At 44.1% G+C, this 22,267-nt stretch overlaps 1 protein-coding gene across 1 annotated transcript in view; it reads right to left on the bottom strand.

Annotated features, from left to right (window-relative positions):
- The window catches only part of LOC126210661 (putative ATP-dependent RNA helicase DHX57), a 238,405-nt gene that overhangs the window by 113,516 nt on the left and 102,622 nt on the right, over positions 1-22,267 (bottom strand). The window contains exons 11-13 of the mRNA XM_049939992.1: positions 20,694-20,839; positions 4,506-4,639; positions 2,219-2,458 (exon numbers count right to left, since the gene is read on the bottom strand). Of these exons, the coding sequence (XP_049795949.1) occupies positions 2,219-2,458; positions 4,506-4,639; positions 20,694-20,839 (520 nt within the window). The remainder of the gene's footprint in view (positions 1-2,218; positions 2,459-4,505; positions 4,640-20,693; positions 20,840-22,267) is intronic.

Below are 22,267 nucleotides of genomic sequence, written 5' to 3'. Positions count from 1 at the left end.
GTCCTGAAATCTTGTCAATTTTACAGATTGGAATGCTGAAAACCATGGAATGTGAGGTTAGGTGGGGCAATCCTCCAAGAGCTTCCAGCTTTAATGGAGAAATGGGTGTCCATGAAAGCTTCCAGTTCGTGTGTGTGTGTGTGTGTGTGTGTGTGTGTGTGTGTGTGTAGGGGAGGGGGGGGGGGGTATTACCAAGAGACAGCGTCATTTCTCAGAAAAACACACACACACACACACACACACACACACACACACAGTGGGTGAAAGAAAAATGGAGGAAGGGAGGGAAAGTGAGAGGTGACAGGAAGGAAGGGTGACTGCTAGAAAGGGAGAGGCAGTACGGAGAAGTAGGAGAATAAGTTGAGGGTATGGAGGTGGGAGAGGGGTGAGGGGTGAGTTGTGGTTAGGGTATTTGGGCAGGGGGGGGGGGAGGGGGGCATTTGCAAGACACATTGGAGAAAGTAGTAGACAGAACAGAGTTAGTGTAGAATAACATATACATGGACTGTGCAGGAGTGGCATCAGTCTATTAATGTACACCAACCTTGTTCTCTCCACAGCAATCACCATTTCTCCACACTGTACAATATGGGGGAGAAATAATGACTATGGAGGTATACAGCTACACATTATCAGTGTGCACTGTTCAAATGAACACTTCATAACATTTTATTAGATATTTCACTTTTATGAATAAAGTCCTTTAGGCAAACATACCTGTTGACAATACAATTTTTGGCACACTTCTGATAACCTCATGAAGAGTGTTGCTTGTTACAGCCCCAATTTTGGTGTGAATGTTGTTTTTTTGAGTTTTTGATAGTTGTTGGTCTGCTAGCATACACCTCGGGTTTCAAAAATCTCCACAGAAAAGAGTCACAAGCAGATAAACTGGATGAACAACACGGTCAGAACAGGAAAAGGGGCACTCTGGAAACATTCTGCGTTAGTCTGTCGTGGACATTCTGGCTCTGTGGGTAGTTGTACCATCCTGTTCAAACCAAAATGTCTGTATATTGATATTTTTACGATGAATTTCCTGCATTATCAACTGTACCAACAAACAACTTATAAATCTGGTGTTATTATGGCAGTGCCACCTGAACAATTCTCAAAAATGTATGGGCCAATAACAGCCTGCGTAGACACGCCACGTCAAAGAGTAACTTTTGTGATAGAAAGTGGTCTTCTATGCATTTGTTGAGGACTGGTTGGCAGCCAGTACCCAAAGTTTCGTTTGTTCACATAGTCCGATAATGAAAATTGCCACCATCAGACATTATGAAATTGTCGAGAGAATCTAGTCGAAAGCTGATAGTCTCCAGCAGCTGTGTACAGAACTTATGTCGTGATTGCCGATCTCTCGGGTAATAACTGTTGTATCACTTGAAGCGATGGACATGAATATCCAGGTGCAACATCCATTGCACACTTCTGCCCAAGATGTTAAAGATTGTGAAAGTCAGTGAACCGATCAGGCTGAACTATGCTGAAAAGTAGCTGTTGCTATTGCATGCTGTTCGGGGTGCAAATTGTTCACGGTATAATGGGTGACTATTTCTTTATGGGTGAGGCTGTTGCTCTGAACTGCTGAACCCTTCTCATACTTGCCTTCTAACACACACACACACACACACACACACACACACACAAACACGCGCGTGCCATCAAATCTGAAAAAAGTAACAGTTGCAAACACGATATGTTTCTTTGACCAAGTACCCATACTAAGTGGTACCAGCAACAATCTACGAAGCCGTGTTCAACAATGGTGCACTATTTAAAACAGGTCATTTTTCCTGCCGCTCATGTACATGTGTGCACGAAGTAAACAATGTGTGTGGATCACAATTTCTCATGATGGCGTACATTATTGCAAACGTGAAACAAAACTTGAGATATGCACAATTTGCATTATTAGGACAGTTAAAGCTACAAATTAAGGACACACTAAATAATTCAAGAGGTAATAATGTACCATAACAGTATTTTTAAAAATATTTAGAACTGGTTGCAGGTATGTAAAAAGAATGTTAAAGTCTAATATCAAGAAGATACAGGGTGCTGCTGGTACAGTTATCAATGGTAGATATTCTAGTGTCCAAGGTGACTTGCAAGACAGGAAGTGCAAATTAAATCACCAAATTTAGATCACATACCAAAAAAGGGAAAATTCTTTTTAGTTCAATGGGAGAACAACAAACAACACAATAATTACCACTGTAGCGGTGATATAACTGTTGCACTGTCAGGTGGTCATCGCGGGTTGCTGGATTTGCTATGACTACAGCAGATGTTGCAATATCTGCTACTGCCAGTTGCAGACCCAGTTCTTTGATATCCATTGCAGCACGCTTTTTGCCAGTTTTGCGTGCGTACTGGGAATCTTCTTCTAGAGCATATTTTGTGACCTCTATCACATCCTCCAGGAAGAACTCCTCGACAGGGAACGTGCGACCTTTGTGACACAGAGAAAAGGAAACAACGGTACAACAATTTTTTCCTCCCATTAGATACATACCGAAACTTTTATATCTGTAGACAATGCTCAAGTCTGTGAATGTCTTGGTCTAAACTACTTACCTATTTGAGCCCCTTTTGTAGCAGTAATGGTACCGGTATGTAATGGTATGATGTATTGTAGCAGCACATTAGAAGTGTTTCAACTGAACTGATTCTGCATTATTTCTCTTCCCCATGTCCTTGACATTAATTCTACCAAGATTGGTACTCATACAGTAATTAATTTCCATGATACAATAAGCTTAATTGGGGAAGTTTAATTATAACCACCCAATAGTTCTACTACACCTGAATTTGTGGGATCATATATTGCTTTCTCTAGATAGAATCTTTTACAGAAGCCAAACTGGGCAGTTAGTATGAATTTCCCAAAACAATGGTTCAGTATTCTGCTACAAAGTTAGCTACCTTCTTGAAAATATTTGTGAACACAGGTAGTATTTATGTGGCACCACATTTCAAAACTTTCCTTGAATACCATCAGAGCCACAAGAGATACTGTTTTGCAGTGACCCATAGGTTTTTGTGATGTCTTAAACAGATGAGTTGGCAGAAGATATTTGATGGTGGAGAATGCAATGTCTGAGCAAGTAAACCCCATGGACCTCCTTTTGATGGTTCATTTTTTGTCCCTGTGTTTTCAGTTCATGCTGGGTGCTGCAAAGAGTAGATTTGTTTCATGCTTAATGATGTTCCAAATTGCCTTGTCTTTTTGCCTGTAATTTTTTTGCTTTATTGATAATACAGTGTAGAATTTTGCAATGTTTCTTGAAGCGCATCATTCTGTAAATTCTCTTTAGTGTTATTAAGTCAGAATATGATTCTGTACAGCTGTACTTTTTTGCCAAAATTGATCGATGATAATGCTTTATTGCTGGCATTTGGTCACCATGGACAGACAAATGAGTATTACTAGTAAGATGTAAAATCACCATATATAAAGACTCCACTTGTTTCAAAGTCTTACTAGTACATTTTCTACTTACCCGATGAAATTTAAACCATTTCATATTGGGAAACTGTACACTGTCACAAACACTATTTTGTATGTTTTGAGGTCTATTAAGGAAGCACAACACACAAAGAGCAGTATGGTTAATACTGTAGTTCGTCAAGAGCTTAGGAGCAGATGGTACCTATGTGTTGAGGGTATTCGGGAGTTTCAAAAGCAATTTGTTCATTTATTTATACTCGTATATACTATTTAGTGGTAAATGGAGTATTTTTCAAAAATCTTTGAACTTGGAGGCTGTTTGTTTTGTAGATACTATAAAGCCTGTCTCATTTTGCATAACTCTGTGCATGGCAGAGGCAGCTTTGAAGCACAAGATAAAGTACCAATAATGAGTTCAGGCAACTAGGCAGGAACATGGTACAATTTCAGCAATAATATGAGGGGCATAATTATGGAATATTTTTTAATGTAACTGGTTCTGTAAACTGGCAGCTTTATAAAAAAAAATTCTGGAAATATTGTTATTGCTCCTTTAATGAACACTTTTTGAATACAGTACAAGAAAACTTCTTTAAGTTACTTACTCACAACAATCATTTTTTTCTTTGTCATTTAAGTTTTGAAATTATCCACAAAGATCTCTGAATAAATGACTGATACATTTTTGTACGAGTCCTGTCCTTATAATTTTCTAGTGTTTTGCTCCACTGCATATTCTTTCACTAAAGAAATTAATCGGTCTATTCCCCCAATCAAGTGTAGGCTTAAAAAATAGGGGGGTGGGGGGCAAATAACCTTAGAACCAATTAAGTGGTGTACATGATGCTGTTGCCTTGGAAAGTGGCACAATATGCCGGAAAGGTGTGGAAAGCTGCCATATGGCTCTCATGTCACGGTATTGTAGACGGTGCCATAAAGTTGCTTGCTGGACACGTGTGAAATGGGCCTTATTTGTACACGATAAGAGTGCAGCGGGCAACAGAAATTTAAATTAAAATCACATACACTAAAATGCTGATGAACTAACCTGGTATTTCTACTGTAGGAACTTTGTCAAAATACTGAGAAAACAGCTCAGCATTCATGGTGGCACTCATCAAGATGACCCTCAGGTCAGGCCGTACAGGAAGCAGGTCTCGCAGAATCAGCAGCAGGAAATCACTGAAAAGAGAATGTTCGTATTATGGTAGACTGAAGGATGCACTTTGTAGAAACTCTGTACTAGCTGCACACTTTAACACGATCCTTTTCTGATTGGTAAAAATTGAATGACTTCGGGTTGCTGCGGAATGTTTACACTTATTGCCAACCTTAGCTACATAAAAATTTTTTGTGCAGTAGCAATACAAATCATCAGTCCCTTCATTTGTTAAATGGAAAACCAGGAGCGGTAGCCTAGGAAAGGAGGCGAAAGACAAACCCTGGAAAGCCTAAGTGTAACTAACTCAATAAAAAACAGAGATAAAAGCCCATAAAAAAAGACAGCACAGACAAGTTGTTAAAATAACAGCAATATAAGGTATTAAAACAAAGAAGTGAAAAATAATAAAGAGAGTAATAAGGTGGAACACGTAGCAGTCAGGCTAGCCCATCGAGTAAGGCTGCCAAGCGACCCCTGGGAGAGCTGGGAGAGGGGTGTGGGGGACGGTGGACCCTCACGGACGGATATAAATCACCTTCGCAGACGAAACTTAACACCAGGGCAGCCGCTTTCACGTTGTCTGCTAGCACCAAAGGTAGCGTGTCAGGTACATTAAGACGACGTCTCAAAGCAGTCAATTATCATATACTTGTTCCAATTTCTCATAACACTGAATTAACGCTGCTGACAGATCATATAGAGCACTATATACCATACTCAAAAGTAAGAACATAAGTAGGAAACTAAAGCTGCTACTGTACCAAACAATGATCAAACCAGTTCTTATGTATGGCAGCAAGGCATGGGTACTGACAGAGGCTTCGGAGAAGAAACTAAAGGAAAGTGCTGGGAAGATTTCTGGTCCTGTAAAAGAAGTTGAGATATGGAGAATTAGGACTAATGAAGAAATAAGGGATCTGTACAAAGAACCTGATTTGGTAACCTCAATCAAAATGGGAAGGCTACGATTGTTAGGACTTGTGCAGCGTTTGACAGAAGAAAGGCTCCCGAAGAAGATGATGATGGAACATCCTGGTGGTAGAAGAAGGCGTGTGAGATGGCTGGAAGATGTGGAAGCCAACCTGAGAGCGGTGGAAGTGAGGAAGTGGCGCAGGTGTGCTGAAGACTGAGACGATTGGGAATCTGTGATTGAGGAAGCCAAGGTCCTGAGAGGACTGTAGTGTCATGGAGTCAGTCAGCCAGTCAAAGCAGCCAGATTAGGGCAGTCTATGAGTAAGTGGGCTACCATCAGGTGAGCTCCACATCAGCATTGAGGGCAATTCTCATATTGGAGAATGTGGCCACGGGTCAGACAAGTGTGGCCAGTGCAGGGTTGACAGAGGAGGGTGGATTCCACGGGAGAAGCACGCAGTGAAGCCTGCGACATGGTTGTGGTCTCCTTAATAGTTCTCAGTCTGTTTGGGGAGATCAGGGCAGACCATTCTGTGTTCCAGACTTCCAGCAACCGATGGCGTATAACTGATCGAAGGCCCGATTCTGGGACCCCCATTTCCAGAATCGGCATTCTGGTGGCCAAGCAGTCAGCTCATCCCAACACGACCAGGGCTCCAAACAAAAATAAATGGCTGTCCAGCTTGATGGAGGTCAGAGACAAGATGCTGGATAGCCGTAACCAGTTGGTGAGGAGAGTAGCATAGGTCTAGCCCGAAGGCTGCTAAGGAAGTCACTACAGATTAGGATACTCTTGCCAGTGCAAGAACATACATGGCTAAGGGCTAGTTTAATGACCATCAATTCAGCAGTGACGACACGACAGCCATATGGCAGAGTGTGGAGTTCACTGTATCATGCACGTGTGTTCGCAAAGCCTGTTCGTCGCCCATCAACTGTTGATCCATCGGCGAATACCCCTTCTTAACCTGGATATGTCTCAAGAACAGCCAATAACAGGTGGCGAAAAATCGTGGGGTCAATGGAATCTTTTGGATCAAAGAACACTTCAAGACAAACCCAAGTTTGCGGCACAAGCCATAGGGGCAGACGTGAGGTCCCCTTACCAGTGGAGGAAGTTGCAGTTCTGAACAGAGACACTGTAGGTGTGTAGCAACTGCAAACCCAGTTCTGGGTCGCTGTTGTGGGAGGTGGAAGGGAAAAAGGAAGGTAGTTGGGATGTTTAGGGAAGCTATGAATGCATATAGTGTACTTCAGCAGCTGTTGCTGGCACCTGATGGGTAGCCTTGTCTAGTAGGCTCTTCATAGGCCTAGTTATGAAGGCTCCTTTCACAAGTTGGACCCTGCAATGATGAATGAGGTCCAGTACCTGCAATGCAGAGGGTGATGCTGAACCATATGTAAGACTGTCATAATCAAGACAGGACAGAATCAAGGTGTAATAGAGCTGCAGAGGAGTAGAGTGTTCAGTAACCAGCTAGAGTTACTGAGGCAGCAAAGTGTATTGAGGTGGCGCCAGCACTTCTGCTTAAGTTGGCAAAAGTGGAGAAGCTACGTCAGCTGGGAATCACAGGCCAGTCCCAAAAAGCAGGTCATCACAACTACAAGAAGTAAGCGATTGTCTAGGTAAAGCTCAGGTGTGGGTAGGCAGTACAGCAGCTACTGAAGTGCATGACACAAGTCTTGGTTGCTGAAAACCAAAATCCTTGGATGTGAGCACATGACTGCACCATTCATATGGTGTCCTGTAGATGCTCAGCAACACCCATAGTAGAGGAACAATAGTAAAACCAAAAATTATCGGCATATAAGAAGGGCAATACCGAAGATCCCACAGCTGACGTTAAACCACTGATGGCCACCAGAAAGAGAGGGATGCTCATTACAGAGCCCTGTGGGATCGTGTTCTCTTGGGTGTGGGGGGTATTGAGTGAAGCACCCATTTGGACCCGGAATATATGGGGTGACAAGGAGTTCTTGACAAAAATTGGGAGTGGACCCCAGAGACCCCACTTGTGTAACGTAGTAAGGATGTGGTGATGCCATGTCATGTCATAAGCTTTCCATAGGTTAAAAAAACAGATGAACCTAATTAGACATCCATTTGTGGAAATTGCAACACCAAGAAGGAAACACATTAAGTCAATTTATTTAATACCATAGGTTGGTACTGACAAGTAACAAATGATTACTTTTTCAAATCTGTAAATGTCCTTTGAGCGCTACAATTCAGTACGTCGTGTGGCCACCATGTGTTGCAATTAGAGATGCTATACGCCGTGGTATTGAATCAATAAGGTTCTGAATACATTCCTGAGGGACTTCCCTCCACGCAGTTTGTATCTGAGCCCACAAATCCGTGACACCAGTTACTGGAGGACAGTGACGCACCAGGTGTTGACCAACCATATCCCAGACATGTTTGATGGGCGACATGTCTAACAAATGTGCAGGCCAGGGAAGCAATGGTACCCGTCACTCTTCGAAGAAGGCCTGTAAAATCCTTGCAATATGTGGCCGGGCACTGTCCTGTTGAAATGTGGCCTGTGGAGATGCCTGAAGCAGGGGGGAGTACCTCAGGCTCCACAACCTGTTAGGTACCGGTTGCTGTTAAAAACTGCCTGCAATACGTACGAGGCGAGATCAGTTGTTGTAACCAATGACGCCTCAAACCGTCAAACCTGGTGTTTGTCCGCTATGCCGCTACACAATGCAGCCCTCCAGGTTGTGCTCGCCACGTACCGCCGGACTCGTATGCGGCCGTCACCGTAGGACACACTGAAGCGGTACTCGTCCGAAAAGATTACATGTTGCCACCCAGCACCCCAGTGACTGTGTTCATGTGCCCATGGCAGTCAGAGGAGCAAGTGGTTTCTGAATAATGGAAGCCGACGTAATGGTAAGTGTGCAAATAGTCCAACCTGCAGCAGACGGCGACGAATCGTCAATGCAGGCAACTTCACAGCTGTCGCAGTGCTCCAGCGACGAGCCGACACTGTGGATGACGCTGTACAGTCCGTAATGGCCATGCAGACAAGATGATGGTCATCCCCTGCTGTGGTCATGTTCCAAACTCCAGTTCCCACTCGACGCTGCGTATGACCTTCCTCTACTTACTGCTTTCACACATGCATCACTGTCGTAGCAGCATGACCTGGGCGAGCTGAAATGTCACGGTATGACAACCCTGTTTACCAGGGACTGATCATTCTGCCCCATTTGAACTCGCATACATGCCAATTTGGCTCCCTTTGACGTCAACGAGCTGGCCACTGTTCGCGAACAGCTGAATGTGCAAATGGCTGCGGTCAGCCGTCTTCAGGCTGCTGCCTCTGAGTATAGCGGCAGTGAGGACTCTGGTGTGTCACACGGTACACCCCAGGTGTTACATGCTTCCCCCACGGTCCCTGCTGTCGAGACATCTTTGTGCGTACTGGGTGCGGTTGGGCCACCCTCTCCCCAAGGGGAGTAGTGGGTTCAACGACGTTCACGTCGCACGAGGTGGAGGGTCAATGTGGAGGCTGGCCGCGTGTTGCCACCCGCTCTGCCTGTGAATGGACAGGTGGCCACTTCTTCAGCAAAGTCCGAGGACACACAGGGGGGGAGGGGTTTATTAGTGATTGGGAACTCCAATGTTAGGCAGGTGATGGAGCCCCTTAGGGAAATAGCGGAAAGTTCAGGGAAGAAGGCCAGTGTTCACTCTGTCTGCTAGCTGGAGGGTGTCATCCGAGATGTGGAGGACGCCCTCCTGGCAGCAACAGAGAGCACTGGGTGCACCCGACTGCAAACAGTTGCTCATGTCAGCACCAATGACTCCTGCAATCTGGGTTCAGGGGTCATCCTCAGTTCATACAGGCAGTTGACAGAGTTGGTGAAGGCAGAAAGCATCGCTCACAGGGTGGAATCTGAGCTAACTATTTGTTGTGTCGTTCCCAGAACCGATCGCCGTCCTCTGGTTTGGAGCCGAATGGAATGCTTAAACCAGAGGCTCAGATGATTCTGCGGAGATCTGGGGTGCAAATTTCTAGATCTCCACTATTGGGTGGAGAAATCTAGGGTTCCCCTGAATAGGTCAGGCATGCACTACATGCAGGAAGCGGCTACAAGGGTAGCGGAGTACGTGTGGAGTGCACATACGGGTTTTTTAGGTTAGAGAATTCCCTCCCTAGGCCCGACAAGACGCCTCCCGAGACACGACAAGGTAGCAGTAGGCAAAATGCAACAGGGAATGACAGTATTAATGTGGTAATAGTAAACTGCAGGAGCGTCTATAGAAAGGTCCCAGAATTGCTCTCATTAATAAATGGTCACAATGCCCACATACTACTAGTGACGGAAAGTTGGCTGAAACCAGAGGTAAACAGTAATGAAATTCTAAAGTCAGATTGGAAGGACAGAGACAGGCTGGACAGTGAAGGTGGAGGTGTGTTTATAGCAATAGAAAGTGCAATAGTATCGAAGGAAATTGACAGAGATCCGAAATGTGAAGGTCACGGTCAAACCAGGCTCAAATATGGTAATCGAATGTCTCTAAAGGCCCCCTGGCTCAGCAACTGTTGTGGAAGAACACCTGAAGGAAAATCTGGAAAATATTTCATGTAGATTTCCCCACCATGTTATAGTTTTGGATGGAGATTTTAATTTACCAGATATAGACTGGGAGACTCAAACGTTTATAATGGGTGGCAGGGACAAAGAATCCAGTGAAATTGTTTTAAGTGCATTATCTGAAAACTACCTTGAGCAGTTAAACAGAGAGCCAACTCATGACGATAACATATTAGACCTTTTGGTGACAAACAGCCCCGAACTACTTGAAATAGTTAACGCAGAACAGGGAATCAGCGATCATAAAGTGGTTACAGCATTGGTGATTTCAGCCGTAAATAGAAATATTAAAAAGGTAGGAAGATTTTTCTGTTTAGCAAAAGTGACAAAAAGCAGATTTCAGAATACTTGACAGCTCAACACAAAAGTTTTATCTCAAGTACAGATAGTGTTGAGGATCAGTGGACAAAGTTCAAAACCATCGTACAATATGCATGAGACGAGTATGAGCCAAGCAAGATCGTAAGAGATGGAAAAGAGCCACTGTGGTACAACAACCGAGTTAGAAAACTGCTACGGAAACAAAGGGAACTTCACAGCAAACATAAACATAGCCAAAGCCTTGCATACAAACAAAAATTACACGAAGTGAATGATCACGAAAATAAAAGAAGGTCAGAGCTCGAACAGAAAGGTTTAGGTGTTCGTTTTTCCCGCGCGCTGTTCGGGAGTGGAACGATAGAGAGATAGTATGATTGTGGTTCGACGAACCCTCTGCCAAGCACTTAAATGTGAATTGCAGAGTAGTCATGTAGATGCAGATGTAGAAGTGAAATGTAGTGTGAGGAGGGTTATGCGAGAGGCGTTCAACGAATTCGAAAGTAAAGTTCTATGTACTGACTTGGCAGAAAATCCTGAGAAATTTTGGTCTTATGTCAAAGCGGTAGGTGGATCAAAACAGAATGTCCAGACACTCTGTGACCAAAATGGTACTGAAACAGAGGATGACAGACTTTTTCCAAAGCTGTTTCACAGAGGAAGACTGCACTGTAGTTCCTTCTCTAGATTGTCACACAGATGACAAAATGACAGATATTGAAATAGATGACACAGGGATAGAAAAACAATTAAAATCTCTCAAAAGAGGAAAGGCCACTGGTCCTGATGGGATACCAGTTCGATTTTACACAGAGTACGCGAAGGAACTTGGCCCCCCCTTCTTGCAGCGGTGTACCTTAGGTCTCTAGAAGAGCGTAGCGTTCCAAAAGATTGGAAAAGGGCACAGTTCATCCCCATTTTCAAGAAGGGACGTTGAACAGATATGCAGAACTATAGACCTATATCTCTAATGTCAATCAGTTGTAGAACTTTTGTAACACTTATTATGTTTGAGTATAATGACTTCTCTGGAGACTAGAAATCTACTCTGTAGGAATCAGTACGGGTCTCGAAAAAGACGATCGTGTGAAACCCAGCTCGCACTATTCGTCCACGAGACTCAGAGGGCCTTAGACACTCGTTCCCAGGTAGATGCCGTGTTTCTTGACTTCTGCAAGGCATTTGATACAGTTCCTCACAGTCGTTTAATGGACAAAGTAAGAGCATATGGGCTATCAGACCAATTGTGAGATTGGATTGAAGAGTTCCTAGATAATTCTCAATGGAGAGGAGTCTTCCGAAGTAAGAGTGATTTCAGGTGTGCTGCAGGGGAGTGTCATAGCACCATTGTTATTCACAATATATATAAAAGACCTTGAGAATAACATCGGAAGTTCACTGAGGCTTTTTGCGGATGATGCTGTAGTATATCGCGAGGTTGTAACAACGGAAAATTGTACTGAAATGCAGGAGGATCTGCAACGAATTGATGCATGGTGCAGGGAATGGCAATTTAATCTCAGTGTAGACAAGTGTAATGTGCTGCGAATACACAGAAAGAAAGATCCTTTATCATTTAGCGACAATATACCAAATCAGCAACTGGAAGCAGTTAATTCCATAAATTATCTGGGAGTAGGCTTTAGGAGTGATTTAAAATGGATTGACCACATAAAATTAATTGCCGGTAAAGCAGATGCCAGACAGAGATTCATTGGAAGAATCCTAAGGAAATGCAGTCCGAAAACAAAGGAAGTAGGTTACAGTACACTTGTTCGCTCACTGCTTGAATACTGCTAGTGTGGGATCCGTACCAGATAGGGTTGATAGAAGAGATAGAGAGGATCCAACAGAGAGCAGCGCGCTTCGTTACAGGATCATTTAGAAATCGTGAAAGCGTTACAGAGTTGACAGATAAACTCCAGTGGAAGACTTTGCAAGAGAGATGCTCAGTAGCTCGGTACGGGCTTCTGTTGTAGTTTCGAGAACATACCTTCACCGAAGAGTCAAGCAGTATATTGCTCCCTCCTACGTGTATCTCGCAAAGAGACCGTGAGGATAAAATCAGAGATTAGAGCCCACACAGTGGCATACTGACAATCTTTCTTTCCACGAGCAATACGAGACTGGAATAGAAGGGAGAACCGATAGAGGTACTCAAGGTACCCTCCGCCATACACTGGCAGGTGCTTCACGGAGTATGGATGTAGCTGTAAGATGTAGATGTATACTGGCACTCACTGTATTGTTTCCACCTTGTGTGACAGCTCTGCACCAAATACACTAGTCGCAACACCGACCCTTTCAGACCGACACGAGAGGGCTCTCCTCGGACTACGTGTACCCCATCTCGCTACAAAACGTATCACATATTGCTTGCACACCTGTTGCCACTTCCACCAAGTGTGGCGCTGCTCAGGTAAGTCCTTCTCGGTGTTGCACTTTTCATGACTGGTAGTGCACCAGCAGTGGAGCAGCCTATGTAAAAACCACCCTGAGGTGCAGCCAGAAGGCCCTGAGACTCAAGGGGCTAACACAGCCACTCGGTCACCACGCGTTCAAGATCTAGGGGGTTCTTACCCAGTTTCAGTACTGGAATTATGGCGCTTTCTCGCCAATGAGATAGGAACTCACCTTCGTTCCAAATCTGATTAAAAAGGGCGAGGAAGTGACACTGACAATCCACTGAGAGACATTTCATCAGTTGGTTGTGAATGCTGTCTGGCTCTGGGGGCATATCTGGGCAATGAGCTAGGGCACTGGAGAGCTCTCATTCTCTGAATGGAGCACTGTATGGTTCCATGTGGCAGGTAGTAAAAGATAAGCACATTTGATTCACCCGCTGTTTGATGACGAAAGGTGGGTCGGTAGTTCTCAGATGCAGATGAGCGAGGACAATGCTCAGCCAAATGTTCGGCGACAGCGTCTGGATCAGTATACGTGGCACCATCTGCGAAATTACTTTGTACACCTGCAGGGGACTGAAAGCGATAGAGGCATCTGATCTTTGCCCATATCTTTGATGGAGAGGTATGTGATCCATTGGTGGAAACATACTATTCCCAGGATTCTTACCTGTGTCATCTTGTGAGGCAGCAGACATGGGCATGGAGCCATTTACAGGCAATAAGGGGCTCCAGCAAAATGGCTGCTGTGACCTCTGGGGTCCACCAGCACACCATCTTCCAACAGGTGGATCCCAAGGAAGAGGGGATGGCACAGTCGGCTGCCAAAAGAATGGCTGCCATTGTATGCTCAACAGCTGCATCGATACTGCCTTACGGTGACAAGTTAAGATGACACCAGAAGTAGACTCATCCGAGCCAGCATTACTGAGAACGCATCTGGCCAGGCATCCAGGGGAGCAATGCTGAGGGAGGGACAGGAATATCGGAAAGTGGTCACTACCACACGGGTCATCATGGACCCTCCAGTGGGCAGCTGGTAGGTGAGACCAGGGCTAAAAAATGAAGTTCAATAGGCAGCTGTGCCTGTAACATTTCTACGTCTTTACCACAGCCAGTGATCATTGTTGCACCCCACAAAGGGTTATGGACGGTGAAGCCACCCGAGACAAGGAAAGGTGGGGGAGAGTTGAAAAGAGTAATGCAGACAGCACATCCTGGGAAACAACATCATTGGGAGGGAGATAAACCTTACAGATGGTAAAATCCTGATGTGCCCTTATCTGAACAACCACTTCGACAGCCTCCACATGTGCCCTTATCTGAACACAGTAACAACCTCCAAACATTTATCAACAGGCACAAGGTCACTATATCCGAGTCCAGAACATACATACAAATTCCAACCGATACCCTCTCTTAGTCGGTACGATTCTTAAAATAACCCCAGTAGGCAAAAAGTGCAGGGGTCTGAGTTGCTGGAAATCATGTTTCCTGGATGCCAACACAGAATGCAGGGTAAGTGCATAAAAGTTGTCATAGATCAGTCAGGTGGTGGAAAAATCTGTTAAAATTCCACTGCACGATCAGACTGCCTCAATAGGGTGCGGTCATGAAGCGACTAGATGAGGGGGTTCAGGGGTGGGCAGGTTATGACCCAGGGGCACGTGCTGCCACCAGCTGAGATGTCAGGGGATCCACTGACAGAAATTCTGCAGCAATTGGCTGGGGAGATCTGGTGCCTCAAGGGCAACAGGGATCTCCACTTTGGTCACAGGAGGAGTACATGCAGAGTCTGGCAGTGAGGAGACACCAGAGTTTCCTTCATCTTAGAGGACTTAATTTTGTCATTCTTACCCTTCTCCTTAGAAGACAATCACTGGAAATGTTTCCCTTAAATGATTTCAGGGACAGAGGAGGAACAAGAAGTCCAACGACCAGCAGCCTTTGGTCACTTCAGCCACCGGCTGGCATTTGGCTGAGGATGAGCAGAAACTGTAGAAGGGAGAATCCCTAGCTATAGAAGCCAGAGGAAGATGATGTCCCTCTGACTAGGGGATAGGGACTGGTATCTCAGGCAGGTGGAGATCCAATGCTTCCGAAGTGGGTGCGGTGGAATCACCAGAAGGGCTCTCAACCAGTTGGAGGGCACGCGTTCGTGGGTGGTGCTGAAGGCCCACTGTAAGAGGTGCAACAGAGGAAAGTACCGTTGGCAGGTAAGGTGACAACATTGCAGCTGCAGCGTAAGATTGTGTCACTTGTATGAGTTAAGACGCTTATAATTTTTTTCTGGCCTCCTGATAGGTGAGCTCGTCCAGAGTCTTATATGGCTGTATTTTATTCTCACACTTAAAAATAGTGCAATCTGTTATGAGCAGGGAGACTGGAGCTCACCATAGTTTACACAGATTAGGAGGGGAGGGGGGGGGGGTAGGAAAGTTTGCATGCACAGGACATCCACAATGTCAGAAGACAGGGGTAGCAGTGCAACAGGAAGACATATGTCCAAACCTCATACACTTGAAGCATCTCTTAGGACAAGGAACACTGGTAGACCACTGACCTCCTCAGGCAATGTATACCCTTTGAAAGCCAAGACGAAGGCCGAGGTAGCAACTTTTTTTTCCCTCGGTCCCCTATGGACGCAAAAGTTGAAGTGCACAACCTGCCGTTCTAAGTTGGCCCGAAGCTCATCGTCAGATTGCAAAAGATCATGGAAAAAAATGATGCCCAGAACCATACCAAGTCTTGTGTATAGAGTAGCAGTCACGGGAATGTCACCCAACTTTTCGCAAGATAGCAGCATCAGTGAAGGGGCAGGAGATGACTTTTAATCAGGAGAGATCCGCTATTCATCTTAGAAAGGGCTGCAACTTCCCCATATTTGTCCACAGTGTGTTCGACAGACTGGTGTCTGTGTCAGTCCTGGTACAGACCAGGTATTGGAGGGAGCATTTTTCTCCTTATCATGTAGTCTTACGTTCCTCCCAAGGTGTGGCCAGTGAAGTGAATGCCTTAGCATTTCATTGCATCATTTGAGGCCTTTACATTCGAAGGGACTGCTGAGGTCACGTGACCACCAGTGGGAGAAAGTTTGGGTCACTTCATGTGCAAACTATCTGGCATGGTGCTACTCACTCTGAATGGGTCTTTCCCCACGAGGGACACCCAGCCTCAGCAATGGCTACCTGGCCAGTAATCCATTGCTGGAAGCCCTGTGCCTCTGTCACGACAGGCACAAACTACACTGCATACATGAGGAATGTGCAACACACCAACTGTCACGTGGTCAGGAGGCTGCCACCATGCAGATATTTGGTATCCCCATCCACAACAGGATGGCTACTGTGCTGGGTTTTGGGTGTACTACAACAGGAAGGAAGGGAGCCAGGGCACAGAGGCAGAGCATGCTACACAGTGGGCAACTTTCCCTGCACGACATGCACTTCTGTAAAATTTGGACAAGATGGCAGGTCAAACCAAATAATGTGGACAATATAATCGTTAATGGAAGGTGAAGATAGTGCCGGAAATCGTGAACCGAGTCTAAACAGGGTCTGCACCAAACACACCATCCAACAGAAAGTCTGAGTCAGTAAGAGAGAGCCGAAGTGTAGGTTTGCAGCACAGAAAGAGGAAGTAGTGCTGTATGGGCTGGGCTCTGTGGTGGCCAAGCACAAACACAACAAAGAGTGGTGAGCCCTCTGACAGGAGGGAAGAGGAAATAGTTGAAAATTAGTTGAGAGAGACGATATTGCGAGAAAAAAATTGATAGACCACTGAAAGATCAAAGCTGAAGTAAGGACCCTAGAGTAGACGACATTACTTCAGAATTATTGAGATCCTTGGAAGAACCAGCCATTATTAAGCCATTCCACCTGGTGTGCAAGATATAAAAGACAAGTGAAATACGCTCAGACTTCATGTAGAATGGAATAATTCCATTCACAAAGAAGACAGGTTTGATAGGGATAAATGTTACTGAGCTATCAGGTCATGAAATGATACATTACTACTCACTGAGTTGCGGACAGACGCAATGAAAATACCATCATAAATTGAGGTTTCCGCCAACGCCTTCTTCAGAAGTGAAAACACACACACACACAATCACACAAGCCAGCATATCTCACACCCACATGACTGCTACCTCTGGCCGCTCTAGGCAAAAAGCAATAATGTCGCATCGAACACAAGCAGCAATCCGGAGTGGGGCAGGAAAGAGGGAAGGATAGCAGGGTACAGATGGGAGGGCAGGAAAGAGGGAAGGATAGCAGGGTACAGATGGGAGGACAGGACTCAGTGCTGCCTGGCAGAGCGCACAGGGACTAAATGGCAGGATGCTGTAGGGGAGGGGGTAAATGGGGAGCGGTAAAGGAGAGGAACGGAGAATGAGGAAAGACCGTTGGGTGCATTGGCAAAGAGTGGAGCACAATGAGGGTTAGGGGATGTGAATTGGGAGAAGGTGACAGAACAGAGAGAGTGCAAACTGTTGGGTGCAGGATTTACTGACAGTATATTACCACAGGTTGAGGATGGGGTGATTTCGGTAACAGAGAGCGTGTTATAAGGATAACTCCCACCTGCACACTTCAGAAAAGCTGGTAGTTGAGGGAACGATCTGGATGGCACAGATTCTGAAGCAGCCATTTAAATCTAGCACAATTGCATTCTTGGCCACAGTTTGTTGGTGGCCATTCATCCTGGTGGACAGCTAGTTGGCAGTCGTGGCGATATAAAAGGTTGTGCAATGATTGCAGCAGAGATGGTATAGGACATGGCTGCTTTCACAATTGCCCCTGCCTCTGATGGGGAGAATAAGCCTGTGACAGGTTTGGAGTAGCAAATTCTGGATGGGTGGACTGGGCAGGTCTCACATGCGGGTCTTCCACAGGGACACGATCCCTATGGCAAGGTGTTGGGATAGGGATTGGCATAGGGGCAGACTACGAAGTTGCGGATGTTGGTTAGGCAATGGGACACCACTTTAGGAGTGTTGGAAAAGATCTTGGGTATGACATCCTTCATTTCAGGGTTGTCACTGGCTTATCCTACCCCATTAGAGGCCAGGCCACCAGCAAAAGCAGACATGTCATATACCAGCTCTGATGCAATCATTGCACAGCTTTTCTGAGCTGTGCAGATGGGAATTATCCTTACAATACATTCTCCACTCCCAAAATCATCCTGGCCTCAACCTACAGTGACATACTGTCCTCACACCCTCCACCCCCTCTGTTCTATCACCTACTTCCCGTTCACATTTCCTCACCCTCTTTGTGCTCCACACTCTGCTAATGCACCCACCAGTCTTTACCCTGTCTCCACACCTCTCCTTTACCAGTTCTTGTTTCCCCGTCCCTACATACAGCATTCCAACACTGTGCACTGCTGTCTCGTCTGGCTACCGTGTAGATCCTGCATCCTCCGTGAGGCAGTGCTGACTCCTCTCTCCCACCACGTGTATCCTGGTATTCCTCCCCCTGAAACACTCCGGATTGCTGCTTGCGTTCAATGTGACACCACCGCATTGTGGCCAGAGTCGTGAGTGATGACAATGGTGTGTGTGTGTGTGTGTGTGTGTGTGTGTGTGTGTGTGTGTGTGTGAGCGCACACCCTCTCCTGATGAAGGCTTTGGACAAAAGCTCAGTGTGTAACATTCTCTTCGTTGTGCCTGTCTGTAACTCAGTTTTAATCTTTACAATGAATAATTATCTATCCTTTCATAATATTGTTGATATTGCAACCTGGACTTTCCACTGTTTGAACTATCAGTTCAAGTCAGAGTTGCAAAACGTGAACACAAATTATTTACAGCAGATTGGAAAAACTGGTATAAGCGGACCTCAGAGAAGGTCGGTTTGGGTTCTGGAGATGCAACACAACACCAGCTAAGCGACTTCCCACGCCATTTGATGACAAATTACTAATATCAGTGTCATATAATCTGCGTAAGGAAAAAATATGACTGTTTTCCAACCAGACCTTAAGATACTTTACATCAATAAAACAACTTGTACATCTGATTAGTCACAATATGTTAAAAATAACAAAGTTATGAAAAGGACAACTGCTACTCATCATATAGTGGAGACACTGAGTCACACATAGGCACAACAAAAAGAGCATCACAGAATAAGCTTTTGGCCAACAAGACCTTTGTCAAAAACAGACAAGACCACACACGCACAAGCGCAAGTGTGCACACACACCACAGTCTCTGGCAGCTGAAGCCAGACTGACTTCAGTGTGACACTGTTGGTGTGTGTGTGTGTGTGTGTGTGTGTGTGTGTGTGTGTGTGTGTTTTGACGAAGACCTTGTTGGCTGAAAGCTTATTCTGTGATGCTCTTTTGTTGTGCCTATCTGCGACTTAGCATCTCTGAGTACCATTTATCCTTTTCTTAACGTTGTTACATTCCATCCTGGATTTTACATTGTTTTATGTTAAAAATAAAAATTTCACAGAAGCCTCATAAAAACAGGAGGTCGTCTTGTATTCAGAGTCATATTATAATTGGGTAAAAATGGTAATTTCAATACTTTCACTCAACTTGTGGGATGCCTTAAACAGTATTGCAACAATACAGAGAAATAGGCTAGGATGACTACTGCAAGAATATGGAGAATACTACAGTGAAACCCTGACTTTACACTTTTCAAGAGACTTTAAAAAAATGGCGTAAAATGTGGGGAATGTAAAACGTGGAATGTAACATTTTAAGTATGGTATATGTGCATAATAGGCACCAAACTCCTTGTCAGGGACTTGTTTATTATCTAATGAAGGTTTATTATCTAACAAATACTACAGGTGTAACTGGAAATGGTAACTGTCTGAGAAATAGAAATGTCTGACTTAACTTCATACATAACAATCGGTTTTTTGGAAAGCTTGCAACTGTCACTCGTTATTTAAATAATGAAACACTGCACCAATTACATATTTTTTCATGCTTAGCGTAACACATTCTGAGCATTTTTTCCCACTATCAATTGCAAATATTTATGTAAGTATTCTGTGTGGTATTTTCATATGTGCTTTCTGTATCTCTTGCACTGAACTGGTCTTTTTAAGGTTATCAGGTAATCTGCCTCCTCAATTACATAGAAAACCATACATGTGCACTTGGAAATGAGAATAAATTCTCGAAATACGTATTCCTATGCATGAAAAAAATATGTAATTGGTGCTCTGGCTAAACCAAAAACATTTTAGCATCACAAAGTCAGCAAAGTTGTCAACTAGTGCTGTAAGTGGCCAAACGATGAAACACACTAAATAACAATCACGGAGCTATGCAAGCACAGTCGAGACAGTCTGGAAATGGTTGTAGATGGTCATCATATCTTTATTCGAATGAACCTAGCTACTCCCATCAGCCACCACACCAAGTACAGCTTGGCAGCAACAGGAGATACAGCACAAATTGTTCAAACTGTTACCCATTAACCAGTTCATATGCACTGAGCGGAGTGCCCAGGTATCAAGAAATTTGACCGTGTAAAGTCTGTAAACACTACTAGAAGGCCAATGCCATGACGTCATTTTACGTCAGTTTTTTCTCCACCAACATTTATTCATAAAGCGTAAATTGTGGGAAAATTATGAATATGTCAATGCAAAATCAGGTGCAAATTAACATTGTGGATGTAGGAAATTTGAGGGGCGCAATTAAAAATGTCTTAAATGGTGGGAAAACACTAATTCCACGAATGTAAAGGCAGGGTTATACTGTACTTTTACTGAACTCAATGACTTTTTTCTTCTTGACACACAGGGCAAATTGTCTATCAGGTTTCCTTTGTACCAATGTAAAAAAGTTACATTACCTTTCTTCACTGCGCTCATGGACTTCATCGACAATTATGTGGGAGACACAGTCGAGGTTTGGATCACTCTCCAGTCTGCGTAATAGGATTCCAGTCGTACAGAAAAGGAGACGCGTACTCGAAGACGTCTTGCTCTCCAGCCGTATCTGTAACACACACATTAACGTCACAGTTAACACATGTGCTACTACGTTACTGAGAACTGCAAATGAAAATATAATCTATACATTCAGCTCTGCCAAAGCACAAAAGGATTGTTCACTGTGAGATTGATGCACAGTTTATTTATTTGTGATGCTACTGCTACTTCACAGCTTGCTGCTTACTTGCTGACCCAATCAGTGCGGACATGAGAGTGTTTCTGTGTACAAGAAACTTTTTTTTGTTTTAGCAATCATTTACATTAAAAATCATTAGTGAAAATTAAAAATGATGAGGAAAGCTAACACCCATCTTATCCCCCTATCTCTTTTCCTCATTGTTATCTTCCGTGTAGCTCATTTTACATTGTTTTTGTAACATGCTACTTTAAGAATAAATGCTGCAGTTACTGCAGCTATGACCAGCACAATTAAGTATTATCCATTTTTAATGTTACGTCACTGAGTTGTGTCAGGACACAAATGATTGACTCTGCCCTTGATGTACAGAATCACAGCTTGACAAATGATGTAATGTTTCACTCCTTTTCTTTCCCTATATGCCTGTGTTTATTTTTATTCTGTCATTACATAATATGGTCATTGGCACCAGCACGATATGTATCAGGTACCTGCAGTCTTCACAAGCTGATACTTGTCAGTTAATTACCAGTAAGTCTCCCAAATTTAAGAATTGAAGACCCATGTATAAACTGTCATATCTCCGTAAACGTGTGTCAGGCAATGAAATAATTATGCCAGTAAATTCAGTGATATATCTGGGTTAATGTCTGTAAAATGTGTTTAGAATAAAGTTAGTAGCACAGAAGTAATAAATCAAAACTTCACGTCTAATACTGAAGTTCAACTGCATGATCAGCGAGCGACAATGTAGCTAACGAAACACATTTTTTGCTTTCATTATTTTGTCATGGAGCATCAGTGAGAGAAAGTTTTTAAAAGCTTTGAAATTGTGAGTACACTTTATTGGAATCCTCTGAGTGATCTCATTCACAAATACGGAAATAATACAGTACCAATTTTGTGGGTTTGCCTCTTCACAGTTCGTGCCTGAAGTTTGTGCTCAATTTGGCCACAAGAGGCCACCCAGTCTGGTAATATGACAGCAGTTGTATGCACAGACTGCTGACTGTGCCTGGAGCTAATGAATATGTACGCTGGAGCTGAAGGCTCTGCTGGCCACTTACGTACCGCTACTTGTATTGTAATGAGTCTTCCACGTGAGTGTACTGTTCGAGCAACAAATTACAATGTTCTTAGGTTAGAAAATATAGTCTGGGTAATTTGTGCCCTGTGGATTACGCTATCTGAAGATATATACAGGGTGGTCCATTGATAGTGACCGGGCCAAATATCTCAGGAAATAAGCATCAAATGAAAAAACTACAAAGAATGTAACTCGTCTAGCTTGAA

Source organism: Schistocerca nitens, chromosome 10, assembly GCF_023898315.1.
Source record: "Schistocerca nitens isolate TAMUIC-IGC-003100 chromosome 10, iqSchNite1.1, whole genome shotgun sequence".
Lineage (NCBI taxonomy): Eukaryota > Metazoa > Arthropoda > Insecta > Orthoptera > Acrididae > Schistocerca > Schistocerca nitens.
This window is presented reverse-complemented; position numbering and strand designations above follow the sequence as displayed.